General features: G+C 41.7%; 1 protein-coding gene across 1 annotated transcript in view; it reads right to left on the bottom strand.

Annotated features, from left to right (window-relative positions):
• The window catches only part of LOC121865593, a 157,627-nt gene that overhangs the window by 67,168 nt on the left and 74,089 nt on the right, over positions 1 to 16,370 (bottom strand). Inside the window, exons 6-7 of the mRNA XM_042365102.1 lie at positions 15,516 to 15,689; positions 6,520 to 6,645 (exon numbers count right to left, since the gene is read on the bottom strand). Of these exons, the coding sequence (XP_042221036.1) occupies positions 6,520 to 6,645; positions 15,516 to 15,689 (300 nt within the window). The remainder of the gene's footprint in view (positions 1 to 6,519; positions 6,646 to 15,515; positions 15,690 to 16,370) is intronic.

Raw genomic sequence — 16,370 nt, 5'->3', positions numbered from 1 at the left:
GGATGAGAAGACTTTTGCCAGTACTAACCACGGTAAATTTAAATTGTGGCGGCCAAATTGCACAAGGTAAGTAAGCTTAACATATTAACAAGTCCATAATGATTAAAATAAGATTTATACCGTATTTGTCGATATTGACATAAAACATCGAACAGCTCATTATACATTTTCAAATAAAAGTCTTTAAGATTATCGCATAACATTAAAATTTCTTTTCAAGTATTATACTACAAACTTAATATAGGATGTAATACAGTTTTACCCCGCTTAACGCGCTTTCACTTAACGCGTTTTATCATATACGCGGTGCCTTGCCAAAGCTGAACTTTCACTTAACGCGGGTTTTTCCACAGCTACGCGGTGAGTGTCCGGCTCGGATGCTATTTTTAGATTTTGACCACGCGCCACGCGCCACCCACCCGCCCTCCTGCCTGCCTGCCTCTCCCTCCTCCTCCCTCCGCTTGGGTAAGCGGCGCGGTAAGGTTGCGCAGTGTGTGTCTTTGTTGCGTTATCACTGACGTCATATGACGTCTCGGACTGTGATTGGCCATGCAGCCCTACCCCCCTCTGCTGCTAGCTGTAATTGGCTTAAAGTATTATGACGTGACTACCCCGGGGAGGGAGGGAGGGAGGAGAGACGACGCTTGACCTAGCCGCGGCAGTTTCATCCCTCAAGGCCACGCCGGGTTAACGCGCATCCATTGTTCCGTAAAATGGCTTCCGCCGGACCACCACCCCCAGAGAGAAACCTTTCCTTACCTGGACCCAGCGGCACTAAACCAAAGAAGACACGACGTTCATTAAGCTACGAGCTGAAGTACCAAATTGTTCAAGATTTGGAGAAAGGAAGACGCCAAGTTGATCTCGCGCGCCAGCATGGCGTCAACGAATCTACGATTCGTACAATAAAGAAGGATGCAGCCAAGATAAAGGAGCACATGAAGATCACAAAGTCTGCAGGTGCTTCATCTATCAGGTATTGCCAGAACAGGGTGCTGGCAAAAGTGGAAACTTTGCTGGTGAGTTATTTGGTGCGTCAGGCGCGACGCAACATGGCGGTGGACACGCGCTCAGTGCAGGAGTACGCACGTGAGCTATACGCAGCAGTGACACGTAAACTGGGAATTGCAGAGCCCAAACCCTTCAATGCTTCCCATGGTTGGCTGCATAGGTTTAAGAGGAGGAACAAGGTCACCAACATCAGCATTGTTGGTGAGGAAGCGAGTGCTGACCGTGCGGCGGCTAGAGATTTTCCTCCGTTTTTACGTGAGATTATGGAGGAAGGACAGTACAGTGACGACCAGGTGTTTAACATGGACGAATCTGGTCTTTTCTGGAAAAGTTACCTTCCAAGACCTTCGTTGTCCAGTCTGCGAGCAAGGTAAGGGGCCGGAAGATGCAGAAGGAACGCATCACCGTCCTGTTTACCACCAATGCCTCCGGTACCTGTAAACCAAAGTTATCGGTGATTCACAAAGCCCGCAAGCCGCACGCCTACAAGAATATGGACATGAACAAGCTTAATGTCCACTGGCTAACCGCACGTAAGGCGTGGATGTCCTCTTCTCTGTCCCTCTTCTGGTTTGACAACTGTTTTGTTCCTGACGTGCAGAAATTCTGCGAGCAACAGAATGTTCCTTTCAATATTTTGTTGCTCCTTGACAACGCACCTGGACACTCGCCCCTACTTATGGATCGTCACCCCAACGTAAAAGTGGTCTTCCTTCCTCCCAACACTACGTCATTAATCCAGCCCATGGACCAGGAGTTAATCTGCAATGTTAAAGCTGCATACTCGGCAAAGAAATTCAAGCTCCTGAACGACTCTACCAACACCAAGGATGAGTTGCGTAAGCTGGGTGACACCGACAGCGAGAGTAAAAGCGACGAGGACAAGGAACAAGAGGCGGCGACTCAAGAACTTCTCGTCAAACAATTTTGGAAGAAGTTTAACGTCAAACAAGCTGTAGACTTCTTGGTGGAGGCATGGAATCTGCTGTCTATTGCTACGATTCGTCACGCATGGAGACATGTGTTGCATGGCATACCAGGTGAGAGGAGGAGTGAACCTGTGACTGGTCAGGTTCAGACTGTTGCAGTAGCAGTGGACCTTGCCAGAGAAGCTGCGCTCAGTATTACAGCTGAAGGCTTCTCCGAGACCACCAACGAAGACATCATGGAGGTGATCAGAGATCCTGAAGTGACTGCCGACGAGATGTTGGAAGAAGAACCCGCCAGTGAAGAGGAGGAAGAAGGTGCGTCATTCTCCGAAGAACCTAGTTTAAGTCATAGTGATATTAAGTGTGTCATAGAGTTAACAGAAAAAATTAAGTCCATCGTTTCCCGCGACACTGACGATGAACGCCATGACGTCTTCCATACCCGACTGGTGCAGGCTATGGAGCCGTACATCACGGTGTATCATGACAACATCAAAGCCAGCCGTCAGCAAAGCATAACCGAGTTCTTCGCCCGCAACCCACCACAGCCAGCCCAAGCCAGTGATAGTGATAGTGAAGTTGATTTTGAGGGATTTGTCAGGGAAGCCATGACAACTGTAAGTGACAGTGATATTGATTCATCTAGTAATGGTGATTCACCTAGTAATGGTGATTCACCTGAGGGGCAGTAATCTGCCCTCTGCCTCGGAACCAGCCTCCATCCCCGTATGCCGACCCATCTCTTCTACTACCGTGAGTGTTCCTCAAAAATTTTCGTTTTTTAACCTATTCTTTATTTTTCCTATGTTAACCTTTATCTTTCCTAACCTAACCTCTTCTATATTACTTGTTTTTCATGCCACCATAAAGTTAAGATAGAATTTTTACTACAACATAGTTATTTGTCGTCAAAAAGTGGAGTTTGGGGGTCGGGCTGGGTTCTATTGGAATTAATCCCATATGTTCTGTTATTCACTTAACGCGGGACCCTCTGGGTTCAATTGACCGCGTTAAGTGGGGTACAACTGTAGCTTAATTAGGCCAATATATTTATATTTGTATCATGCTTTCCCTTCCTGGAGATACGACAGGGCCCACATATACGAGGTGGCTAGAAGTGGGCATGTGACGCTGAAAGTGTGGTGCTACATATCCCTGCACGGTATGGGAGATGTTTTCCAAATTAAGGGGAGGTTTATGGCAAATAAATACCTAGACATCATGCAGAATCAGTTCCTCCCTTCAATTCAGGAATGCAATTTCCCATTCCCTGCTGGGTCAATTACTTTTATTCATGATAGATGCCCCATCCACACAGCCAGAGCAGTGCGTCGTGTTTGACGGGCAGCAACACCTCAGGCTCTTGGAATTGCCGAGCAAGAGATGCGACATGAATCCCATTGAAAATATCTGGGCAAATACAGCTCCTCCCGGACTTACGACGGGGTTAGGGACCCAAATCCAGGTCTTAAGTCGAAATGGTTGTAAGTCGGAAATGCTTAAATAATGCATAGAAAATCTAAAATGGGTGTCTCTTTTTCTTCTCAGCACCACAAAATACTCAGTTTTAAGCTTGCCAGCCATTTTAAAGTGAATTACAAACGAAAATTTATGTCTGTGTCCTGACTTTGGGAGTTGAAAATACGTAATTTGACCAAATTTGGTACGGCTGAGGCAGGTTGTAAGTGCGGGTGGTTGTAAGTCGAGTAGGTCGTAAGTCGGGGAGGAGCTGTAGTCAACTCCTGGGAGCCCAAGTTCGAGAGGACGCCGAACCAGCTGTTTGACCTTGTGGCAAGACAGTGGGAGACTTTTAGAAACAAACCTGAGCATGTTACAAACACCGTATCTTGTATGCATCGGAGGCTGCAAGCTGTAATTGATAAGGAGGGTGGATGGACCCGTTATTAAACAATACACTGTAAATAATATACCTGTCTATACAGTATTTTAATCTTCGAAAGAAAGAAATATATTATAAACCTTAAATTTAAATTATGCAACGACAATAAAGCCAGTTGCAATATGAATAAAAAATAAAGAAAAAAGATGAGGAACAAAACCCCCCCCCCAAAAAAATTGAGAGCTATTCAACCCCTTTCTGAGTCATCAACTCTATATAAGTACACTCTGTCTTTGCCTGACTCTCTCTCTCACTCAGTTATCAATAATAATACCATCAAATGCAGTTAGTAGAACACCAAAATGACCACTTCAGTGTTTTCCCTTCTTCACACATCCGTGCGGCTCTGGTGCAGGGATACCACATACCATTACAGGTACAGGTTGTACCTCTCTAGTCCGGCATTCTGTGGTCCGGAAACTCCCGTGGTCCGGAACGATTTTAGTTTGTCCAATAGGTAGATAGGCAGCTTTTTTTTTTCCTTATCTGAATTATTATTATTATTACAGGAGTATTAAATTTTTGCCTCTAGGGCCCCAATGTGGGTCAGTGACCTATGCCCGGGTGAGCTTAACTTCTTAAAAAAAAAAAAGCCAAGGAAATTAAGGCTTGTTTACATCTGGCAGTCTTCGTTATATAGAGCACAAGACAACTTTCAAAGAGATATATAAATAAGTATGTCATATTCTTATGTAGAGTAATGACGATATATTTTCACAGGTGCGCACTTACATACGAGCAGTCTCACTTTTTTTTTTACCATTAATGGTTAGCTACTTATATTGTTCCATTTATTAACATTAAATAACATTACAGGTACTTCAAGCAACCATATTCATTTTTTACATTAATTTTACTACAGCTAAACTCAGGTCTTATTTTCTTCAGTTTTATATGTAGAACCAGTCAGTCACTGGTTTCGTAAGCTTTAACATAAACAATGCCGGCAGCGGTCTCGTCTCCTCTAATATTCCACGTATTATTAATAAATTGTATTGTTAATTTTGCACACACGTACATTAATTCAATAAAAACAAATTCAGAAACATTAATTAAAATATATATGAACAGTAAATAAGTGTTGCTTTCATATTCTTATGTAAAGTAATGACGATATGTTTTCACGTGTGCGCATGCGCACTTACATATGCGATCTCTTTTTTCTTTTACCATTATCAAGAATATTAATATTGAATAATGAAATCCATCACTAATTAATGTATTATTAATGAATTACGGCACATAAACATTATCCAATAAAAAAGACATTCAGTAATAAACAATACGAATTTTGCATGAGAAATGACGCTGTTTACACGATTATGCACGTCGTCTCCACGTTGGCGGGCCGTTGAAACCTGTCGAAATTCAAGTTTTCGCCGTCAAAATTTTTATTTATTTATTTTTTTGTGCGTTCCAATAAAATACGTTAAGAATTAAAAACTCGCGAAATTTGAGAAGCTACTATACGACATTTAACCCTTCAATATGTCTTCAAAGAGACCATGACGCAGAGAAAATGGTGCTAGTGCTTCCAGGCATGAGCACAAGTCACTATCTATCCAGGAAAAGGGTGAATTTCCATGGTCCGGCACCGGTCAGGTCCCGAGGTTGCCGGACTAGAGAGGCACAACCTGTATTGTGTCAGTTGAATCTATTACAGTGTCTGCTCTCTATCTTACGTCAAATTATATTATGTAATGCTCACATTTTAAAGACAATTAATTCTTTCATGAAATACTCAAGATTAATAGTGGAACATATTGTATATTCTTGAAATTTGATGTGAGAATCTCGTGGCAGCCCTGATTGTTGTTGCGTTGCCAAGTCATCGATATAATTTCTTTATTATTTAAGCAAATATACGAATATTTGGAAACTTGTCATGATCTTAAATAACGATGAATAATTTATTATTGTAAAAATTCTAGTTTTGGATTGCTTAATATTTATCCTGACATCGATACAGCCAAAAATAAATCCACCAATCGCAATCACCTTTACATACAGCCTTCTTTCCTTCAAGTATTGCCAGGTAAAATTGCAAGCATGAAACCCAGGGTGGGGTCAGTGCATCTTTGGCTGACTGTACAGTACAGCTTTGCCCTTGGGACAGTGTGTGCATGTAAATGAGTAAAAATAAATTAATAAAGTTACATATATCGAGCCAAAAATATTAGTTGAAAAACTTGGATTGCTAAATTTTAGAATGACCAATAATTAAAAAAAAAATGCAAAAATATTCAAGAACACAACTTTCTTGATATTTACTCCACTGGAAACAAATGTAAACATAGAACAAATTACTGTATTGGCGGACTAGCCGATCAGCTGAGGCTCACAACAAAACGTGTTTGTCATAAGGTTTCGTTAATCGAAGTTTTGTTTGTTAACCGAATTGAAGATCCTTATGGGAGCTAATTCGTTAACTGAAATTTTGTTAATTGAACCGTTCGTTAATCAAGGACCACTGTATATAGTGATTTAAGGGCGATTTAGGGGATTTTTAGGAGTCTTTCTTACTTTACGCTGGGTCCCAGGAATGTAAGCCCAGCGTAAGCTGCAAGTCTACTGTACAGAGATTACAACAGAACAATCAAACCAGATATCCTAACTAGCAGGCGTATAAGGAAGCAGAGATAAAAACTGTAGGAGTGCATATGTACAAGAAGTACTTACCTGGGCTATTGTATATAATATATTGATCACACCAGCAGCAACTAGCACAGAAGACCAAGCGATGATACAACTTCCCATGGCACCGATGAACAAAGTAATATTTTCCAAGAGGAAGTTCAAAGCCCTCTGAAATGGAAAAAAAGTAATTAATTCACAGTTTCACTTTCATATACAGGTAAATTACAACCTCCCTTACCTATGAACACAGGTATAAAGATTATTCATTATACGGCATACATCTCTGATATACTGTATACAGTGACCCCTCGGTTAACGAACTCAATCCGTTCCAGAAGGTCGTTCGTTAACCGAAACCATTGTTTCAATGGGTTTTTGGGTAATTGGTTCCAGCTCACCGAAAATTGCCTAAATTCAACAAAAAAGGTAGAAAAGTACACTTACTTTGAGGTGTGTATGTAGAAGGCTCCTGGATGATGATGATGATGATGGTTATTAGAATGGGGGTGGAGGAGAAGGAAGAAGAGAAGGCATTGGGGTGGAGGAGAAGTCACCCCATGGTGCCATTTCACCCATAAAATTATAGCTCTCTTGGTGTAATTCAAGATTATTTTCTTTAAATCAACACTGCACTGCATTATATATTGTCAATATGTAAAATATATATCAAAATGACCAATAATTTGCTTGGAAACACAGAAAAAAGCATTTAGTTGAAGGGAGTCTCAAGCAAGATGTTACCTCCAGTGAAAACAGAGAGAGACTAACGCCTGTCTGGTGTGTTAACAGGCGGGATGGCATGCCAGAAACAAGTTTCTTTACCTTCAATTATGTTCAATAATTGTTAAAATGACTAAAAAAATTAATACAGTATTACCCCGCTTAACGCGCTTTCACTTAACGCGTTTTCGCATATACGCGGTGCCTTGCCAAAGCTGAACTTTCACTTAACGCGGATTTTTCCACAGCAACGCGGTGAGTGTCCGGCTCGAGAGCAATTTTTAGATTCGCACCATCCCCCACCCGCCACCCTGCCTGACTGCCTGTTTTAGCTCATAAAATTCATACAAATTACCCAGCCAGAATATAATTTACATTGCTGGAATTCTTATAATTTGGTGATCATTTTGAATATAAACAACATATATTTTGCATTAAACATACAATTTTTAGATAAAAATTTTTCTCTAGGTAATTATGTTATCTTTTGTCCAAAATATATGACATTTATATTCAAAATATTCCTGGTCTTACAAGGAATCCAGCAATGTCAATTATATTATCCTAACTTTAGTTTGAGGTATTATTTATTAAAATTTAGTGGTTATCCCACACATCTCCTTGGGACGGTTGGTGGGGGGTGGGGGGGAGGGAGGGACCAACCGACCGACCATCTGTTACCTGGTGAAGAATTATTTTTTTTTAACTGAAGATATTTGTTTTAGCTCATAAAATTCATACAAATTACCCGGTCAGAATATAATTTACATTGCTGGAATTCTTATAATTTGGTGATCATTTTGAATATAAACAACATATATTTTGCATTAAACATACAATTTTTAGATAAAAATTGTTCTCTAGGTAATTATGTTATCTTTTGTCCAAAATATATGACATTTATATTCAAAATATTCCTGGTCTTACAAGGAATCCAGCAATGTCAATTATATTATCCTAACTTTAATCTGAGGTATTATTTAATACTAAATGTTAAAAACTCTTGAATGGAGGATTGGTGGGGGGTGGAGGGAGGGTTGGGACTGACCGAGCGGTTGGAAGAGGGGAGGAGGCAAGGTGGGGTACTTTGATTGACAGATAGTGTTGAAGAATATTTTTTTTTTTTATTAACTGTAGATATTTGTTTTAGCTCATAAAATTCATACAAATTATCCGGCCAGAATATAATTTACATTGCTGGAATTCTTATAATTTGGTGATCATTTTGAATATAAACAACATATATTTTGCATTAAACATACAATTTTTAGATAAAAATTGTTCTCTAGGTAATTATGTTATCTTTTGTGAAAAATATATGACATTTATATTCAAAATATTCCTGGTCTTACAAGGAATCCAGCAATGTCAATTATATTATCCTAACTTTAGTTTGAGGAATTATTTATTACTATACCTGGTTTTCCCCCAAAAATTTCTCAGAGGGAAGAGCCAGTGAGTGTAGTGTGAGAAGAGGGGGAGGGAGTTGAGTCCATTATTTGAATGGACATTAACTTGGCGACTGTATTTCTCTATTTCTCTTAAGTATTAATTGTGTGCATGTACCATCATAAAATTAAGATGTTATTTTTACTACAACATAGTTATTTGTCGTCAAAAAGTGGAGTTTGGGGGTCGGGCTGGGTTCTATTGGAATTAATCCCATATGTTCTGTTATTCACTTAACGCGGTTTTCACTTAACGCGGGACCCTCTGGGTTCAATTGACCGCGTTAAGTGGGGTACAACTGTATTAAAAATTTAAAATTATTGAATAGTATAAAACTTTGATATTCACTAAACTAGTAAGGAATTTAAGCCCTAGAACCGATTAATGTACATGACTGATACTAAAGCTGGTTGCCCGTCAGCAAAGTAAAACATGTTGAGGTCGGTTCAAGAAATTGCTAACCCACTTTTTGTTCGTTAACCGAATTGAAGATCCTTATGGAAGGCAGTTCGTTAACCGAAATTTCCGTTAACCGAGAAGTGTTCGTTAAACGCACGCATTTACAATGCGCGGCGTGTGTGTGTGTGTGTGTGTGTGTGTGTGTGTGTGTATAATAAAAATAATAATAATAATAATTAACGTTTATTGAAAAGTTCTGCAGCCCAAGGCTGAAAATATACATTGGGCATAAATGACTTATTACATACATTGGTGGTTTAAAAGAGCTTCATTAGAGAAAGGTAAAGGAACAAGGTGAACATACAGATTAATGTAGGTGTTGAACAGCAAAACGTAGTGTAGTAACTCCCTCCCAGATGGTGTTAGGAGGACCTCACGTGGTGTAGTAGTTCCTCACAGATGGTGTTATGATGGGCCTCACGTGGTGTAGTAATTCTCAGAGATGGTGTTATGAGGGCCTCACGTGGTGTAGTAATTCTCACAGATGGTGTTATGAGGGCCTCACGTGGTGTAGTAATTCCCTCACAGATGGTGTTATGAGGGGCCTCACGTGGTGTAGTAATCCCTCACAGATGGTGTTATGAAGGCCTCACGTGGTGTAGTAATTCCTCACAGATGGTGTTATGAGGGGCCTCAGTGGTGTAGTACCCACAGATGGTGTTATGAGGGGCCTCACATGGTGTAGTAATTCCTCACAGATGGTGTTATATGAGTGAGGTGTGGTTCCAGGCCTTCCTATCGAGACGGATTAACACACGCTGGTAGTTGGGTCTCACGGGTCACATCACTGGGTACCTGGGACCTCACTGTGTGAAAGGTCAACTTGGGTACCACTGTTACTGTTGAGTTGTTCTCACTGACTTAAGCACTGTTCACCACTGTTCACCCTGTTTAACACTGGTTCCATTTCTTTCCTAAATGAAATAGTAACTTGGCGGAACTTGTTGATATTCCGTGGGGAGGAGGGTCAAGGAGGGAGCTGGTATGGGCCAACATAATAGTTGACCTGGCTGCCCGAGAGGAGCCAGGCACGCCTTGACCCTTCTCGGGTGGGGAGAGAGAGAGAGAGAGAGAGAGAGAGAGAGAGAGAGAGAGAGAGAGAGAGAGAGAGAGAGAGAGAGAGAGAGAGAGAGAGAGAGAGAGAGAGAGAGAGAGAGAGAGAGAGAGAGAGAGAGAGAGAGAGAGAGAGAGAGAGAGAGAGAGAGAGAGAGAGAGAGAGAGAGAGAGAGAGAGAGAGAGAGAGAGAGAGAGGAGAGAGAGAGAGAGAGAGAGAGAGAGAGAGAGAGAGAGAGAGAGAGAGAGAGAGAGAGAGAGAGAGAGAGAGAGAGAGAGAGAGAGAGAGAGAGAGAGAGAGAGAGAGAGAGAGAGAGAGAGAGAGAGAGAGAGAGAGAGAGAGAGAGAGAGAGAGAGGAGAGAGAGAGAGAGAGAGAGAGAGAGAGAGAGAGAGAGAGAGAGAGAGAGAGAGAGAGAGAGAGAGAGAGAGAGAGAGAGAGAGAGAGAGAGAGAGAGAGAGAGAGAGAGAGAGAGAGAGAGAGAGAGAGAGAGAGAGAGAGAGAGAGAGAGAGAGAGAGAGAGAGAGAGAGAGAGAGAGAGAGAGAGAGAGAGAGAGAGAGAGAGAGAGAGAGAGAGAGAGAGAGAGAGAGAGAGAGAGAGAGAGAGAGAGAGAGAGAGAGAGAGAGAGAGAGAGAGAGAGAGAGAGAGAGAGAGAGAGAGGAGAGAGAGAGAGAGAGAGAGAGAGAGAGAGAGAGAGAGAGAGAGAGAGAGAGAGAGAGAGAGAGAGAGAGTGTGTGTGTGTGTGTGTGTGTGTGTGTGTGTGTGTGTGTGTGTGTGTGTGTGTGTGTGTGTGTGTGTGTGTGTGTGTGTGTGTGTGTGTGTGTGTGTGTGTGTGTGTGTGTGTGTGTGTGTAATAATAATAATAATAATAATAATAATAATTAACGGTTTATTGAAAGAGCTTGCAGCCAGAAGGCTGAAAATATACAGTTACATATTTGGGAATGGGTTACTCTAATTACAAATAATATACAAGTGACATAAGTGACAATAAATAAGACATATAGTAACTTAGATGGGGATCAGCTCAAAATACAGTTCATTTCAACATAGTGATATAGGAGCAGTGCTTACTGGGAGGAATATACCGATTTATTACATGTTATTGATAATTTTACAATGGTTGGGACTGGGCTGGTCGAGAAGCGACCAGTTCGTGTAACGCATGGGCTGGATGCGTTGTGGTGAACCTAACAGCACCTCGGACAGGGGATCTCAGGTGGTAGTAGGGGCCGTCGGGATGGCGTAGAAGCTTCTACCAAATTTGCAGATGAGGTCGTGGTGATGGTCAGTGAGAGAGTCGAAGGGTCAGTAAAAGGAGCCGCTTCTTGATATGTGAGTAGGAAGGGGAGAGAATAATCTTGCATGCCCTCTTTGCACTTTTTCTAGGTGTGTTTACGCCAGTGGCATTTAGGAGGAAGACCAGGTGGGGGAGGCATAGGTGAGCTTTGGGAAGTATGAATGTTGTAAACACTGAGGAGCTCGTGCAGGAACCCGAATTTGAGTCGGGCGGAGGAGGTGGAGACGGAAACTGAGGATTTGACAACTTCACTGACGCAGGTTTCCAATTTAGTTTGTTGTCTATGGTGACGCAGGAGCTTCGCGGGAATCTACAACCTGGAGGTGTTCGACCTAGGTAATGGAAGGAGGGACAATGTCGGAGGAGAGGGTTGATGCATAAATCCACGTCTGGTATGGCTTGATGGTGACATGGTTGTTGCGGCCCAGTTTTGGGAGACTGTTCAATGAATCCTGAAGGGCGGTATAGTTGGGAGCGGAATTGTTGACGCTATCCCAATGGTGGAGTCGCCGACATTTCCAGCGCAGCAGGGGCTTCTTAGGCATCATTGATGAGCATAAGGAAGCAGAGTGTCCCATCTTGGTGCCTTGGGGACGCCACAGGTGAGTGACTGAAGGTGGAGACAGCCCGAAGCGCATAGCTTGGCCGGTCACTGGAGTAGTCTGTAAGTTATGGTATGAGACTTCTCCGGCCCGAGGTCAATAGCTTTGTTTATGATTATATTGTGGTCGCATCAGGTCGAACGCTTTGAAGTGAAAACTACCGAAGGCGACAGCTACAGACGTTTTTCGCTTCTCGAGATGGCGTATATGTAATCGAAAGCTGACAAGACAGTGAGTGGTGGAGGAAGTTTTCATGTTGCCAAATTGTTGAGGGTCTACGACCCTGCAATATCAGCATAAGCCCAGTCAAACACAAAACTTTCACAGATTAGGCTGGGTATTGGGGTGATTGCAATAGGTCGAAAGCTGATTTTAAGGATTGTGGGCTGCTGACGGGGCACTGGTGATGTACATAAGAGGTCTTCCAGTCAGCTGCATCTGGCTTGACTGAGAGAAGCATTGATGATGGAGCGAGGGGTTTAGCAAGTCTGGGAGAACTCCTTAACAGTTTCTGCACAAAGCTTCAATGGGGTGGTAGAGCGCTTGGAATTTTAGTTTGTCCAGGCGTTTTGCTACGCCACCCTCTACTAAGTCAGTGGGAAGGGGGCTGGTAGGCAAGGTGAGAGTGTCAGTTGCCGCGGGAGCCGCCTGGGCATATAGTAGCTAAATGGCGGTTGCTCTGTTCAGCTGCTGGGCCAACATTTAGTGAGGTGGTTAAGGAAGGGAGGTGTGTCATATTGCTTTAGTCCATTGTGAGTTCTTTAAGCCACATACCACGGACTGATGCTGGTCTGCTTCAGGTGCTGTAATTTGGTTGGGTAGTGGACTTCTTTGCGCTTATTCTCATGGATGACTCTGTTGGGCGGCGACCGTATGATGTACTGGAGATGAAATGCTCTGTCTCTCTCTGTTGCATAAGTCTTTTGATCCGAGGTGATCCAGGCAAGTCAGCTGGGTGAGACCTGGACGGACTCTCGGGAAGAAGTGGTGGTGAGCTTCCGTGGTGGTGTTGGTATAATTTATCCATTTGGTTTCCACGCCATCCACGCAGCTTGAGTACTCTCTCTCAGTCCAGGATAGTGAACTATCCACTGTCCAAAGAGGCGTACTGCAGAGCCGTAATCGGCCTGTAGGTTCCCTGATGTAGGGTCTCTGTACTTGGCGGGAGTGGCAGCAGGGACCAGAGCACTGATAAGTGTAAAAGCTACACCCTACCGCAGGAGGCAGTGGTGTGTGTGTGTGTGTGTGTGTGTGTGTGTGTGTGTGTGTGTGTGTGTGTGTGTGTGTGTGTGTGTGTGTGTGTGTGTGTGTGTGTGTGTGTGTGTGTGTGTGTGTGTGTGTGTGTGTGTGTGTGTGTGTGTGTGTGTGTGTGTGTGTGTGTGTGTGTGTGTGTGTGTGTGTGTGTGTGTGTGTGTGTGTGTGTGTGTGTGTGTGTGTGTGTGTGTGTGTGTGTGTGTGTGTGTGTGTGTGTGTGTGTGTGTGTGTGTGTGTGTGTGTGTGTGTGTGTGTGTGTGTGTGTGTGTGTGTGTGTGTGTGTGTGTGTGTGTGTGTGTGTGTGTGTGTGTGTGTGTGTGTGTGTGTGTGTGTGTGTGTGTGTGTGTGTGTGTGTGTGTGTGTGTGTGTGTGTGTGTGTGTGTGTGTGTGTGTGTGTGTGTGTGTGTGTGTGTGTGTGTGTGTGTGGTGTGTGTGTGTGTGTGTGTGTGTGTGTGTGTGTGTGTGTGTGTGTGTGTGTGTGTGTGTGTGTGTGTGTGTGTGTGTGTGTGTGATAATAATAATAATAATTATTAACGGTTTATTGAAAGAGCAAGGACCAGAAGGCTGAAAATATACAGTTACATATTTGGGGAATGGGTTACGAATTACAAATAATATACAAGTAACATAAGTGACACAAATAAGACATATAATAACCAGATGGGGAAAAGCTCAAACTACAGTTCATTTCAACATAGTGACAGTGTAAGGAGCAGTGTTTACTGGGAGTGAATACACTGATTTATTACAAGTTATTGATAATTTTTACAATGGTTGGGACTGGGCTGTTCTTATAGCGATCAGTTCGTGCACGTATGGGCTGGATGCGGTTGTGGTGTCGAACAGCAATTCTCGGACAAGGGATCTCAGGTGGTAGTAGGAGCCGGTGTCGGGGATGGTGTAGAAGCTTCTTACCAAATTTGCAGATGAGGTCGTGGTGTGTGTGTGTGTGTGTGTGTGTGTGTGTGTGTGTGTGTGTGTGTGCGATGCGTGTGTGTGTGTGTGTGTGTGTGTCGTGCGCGATTTGAATAATGTATATTCCTTTGAATGTATATTCCTTCAGCGGCAATCCGCGTATTTGCAAATCCGTATAAGTTAAACCCACGTATGTTAAGGGCCGACTGTAATGATAATACAGTAATAATAATAATTATTCATAGTAAATCAAATTGTTAATAAAAATTACACAAAAATAAAATAAGAATGATAACAATAATACTAATAATAATAATAAATAATTCTGTAATAATAAAATAATAATAATAAAGAAATACAAGAATGAAAAAAAGATCAAAAGTGAGAAACACGTCCTAGACCTATGAATTATTATTATTATTATGTTTTAGCCCCCGGGCCCCAATGTGGGTCACTGACCTGTGCCCGGGTGGGCTGATCCCTGTAAGAAAAAAAAAAAAAACCTAACCATTCTGAAATCCAAAAAATTCCAAAAACCGAAATGCATCTGGTCCCAAGGATTTCGGATAAGGGATTGTCAACTGTATTAATTTTACTACAGCTACAACCAGGGAGTTATTTTCTTCAGTTTTATATGTAGAACCAATCAGTCACTGGTTTTGTAAACATTAACGAAAACGATGCCGTCTCATCCCCTCGTGTGTTTTAATATTCTACGTATTATTAATGAATTGTATTGTTCATTTTGCACACATAAACATTAATTCAATCAAAAAGACATTCAGTAATAAACAATAATGAATCTTTTGTACATAAGAGAAATGACGCTGTTTACACGATTGTGCACGTCTGAACGTTGGCGGGCCGCTCAAACCCGTTGAAATTCGAGTTTCCGCCGTCAAAATTTGAAATTGTGTAGTGGATTTTTTTTATGTCCAAATAAAAAAGTCGAACTAAAAACTCGCGAAATTTGAGAACCTACTGTAATTCAAAAAGAGTTGATCAATTTATTCGGTATTCTAAGTTTAACTGTCATGTTCTTTCAGGTTTACATGTGACAACTGCTACCTATGACACACACTCCATTATCATTGTTCAAGTCTTATCTAATATATAGCACACCTATTGGAAAATTGCCATAGAGCTTTGATGATGATGAGTCCATATAATTCATCCTCCCTCTCACACAGAACACTGATATAGAAATAGCAAAATTTGTTTTACTTGTTTTCCATTTTTAACACTTTCTCTCATCCACTTTCTAATAATTATCTATCAAAACTTACCACCACATCAGGGAGAACAAATGTCTGATGGCAAAAATTTTCTGCCACCAGTGTAGGTATGGTACGGAAGAGGATGGCGACATTCCCACATAGCATCATGAGAACTGCCCATTGTAAATCGTATGGAACACAAATTCCAATACTGGTGAGTATAACTGCCATGATGGAAACAGTCTGAGGAAAGAAAAAATAGCATTAGAATTTAATCTTGACAAACACATTAGGAGATTGATAAAATCACCCTGTAATGAGAAGGTTTATTACAGTATAAACAGGAGCATCACTAACAGCACTTACTATTTCCTGTCATAACAATTGTGGAGAGAAATTAGAACCTTGCTTCCTATACAGAAACACTCAATCCATTTATATAAGGAAGACATCCAAATATGTTTTATGAATACTGTATAATGGAACAAATTTGCGGATTTGACAATTTGCTGCCATTTTGAGACCCAAACCCCTGCGAATTTGAAAGCAATTATCCCAGCAATGTAAATTATATTCTCCCAGGTTGTTTAGGTGGCAAATTATAAGAGAAAAGCTTAGTCACTCTTAAGGACTGATAAATAAACACACAGACCTTTGGCGCCAACTGTCAAAACATATCTCCTCACCTCCCCCCCCCACCCCCCCTCGCTCTCCCCCATCTGCCCAGCCAGAGTTTTAGGCTTAAGTTTTTTATTATAATATCACAGACTAAAGTTAGGAGAATATAATTTGCATTGCTGGAATCCTTGCAAGACAGCGAATAATTTGAATATAAACGTCATATACAGTATTTTGCACAAAAGATAAAATTTTTGCTCTCTCTTATAAAATTCTTAAATTAGATCTAAAATTTGTATGTCTAAT

The sequence above is a fragment of the Homarus americanus genome, unplaced genomic scaffold (assembly GCF_018991925.1).
Source record: "Homarus americanus isolate GMGI-L3 unplaced genomic scaffold, GMGI_Hamer_2.0 scaffold17533, whole genome shotgun sequence".
Taxonomy (NCBI): Eukaryota; Metazoa; Arthropoda; class Malacostraca; order Decapoda; family Nephropidae; genus Homarus; species Homarus americanus.
This window is presented reverse-complemented; position numbering and strand designations above follow the sequence as displayed.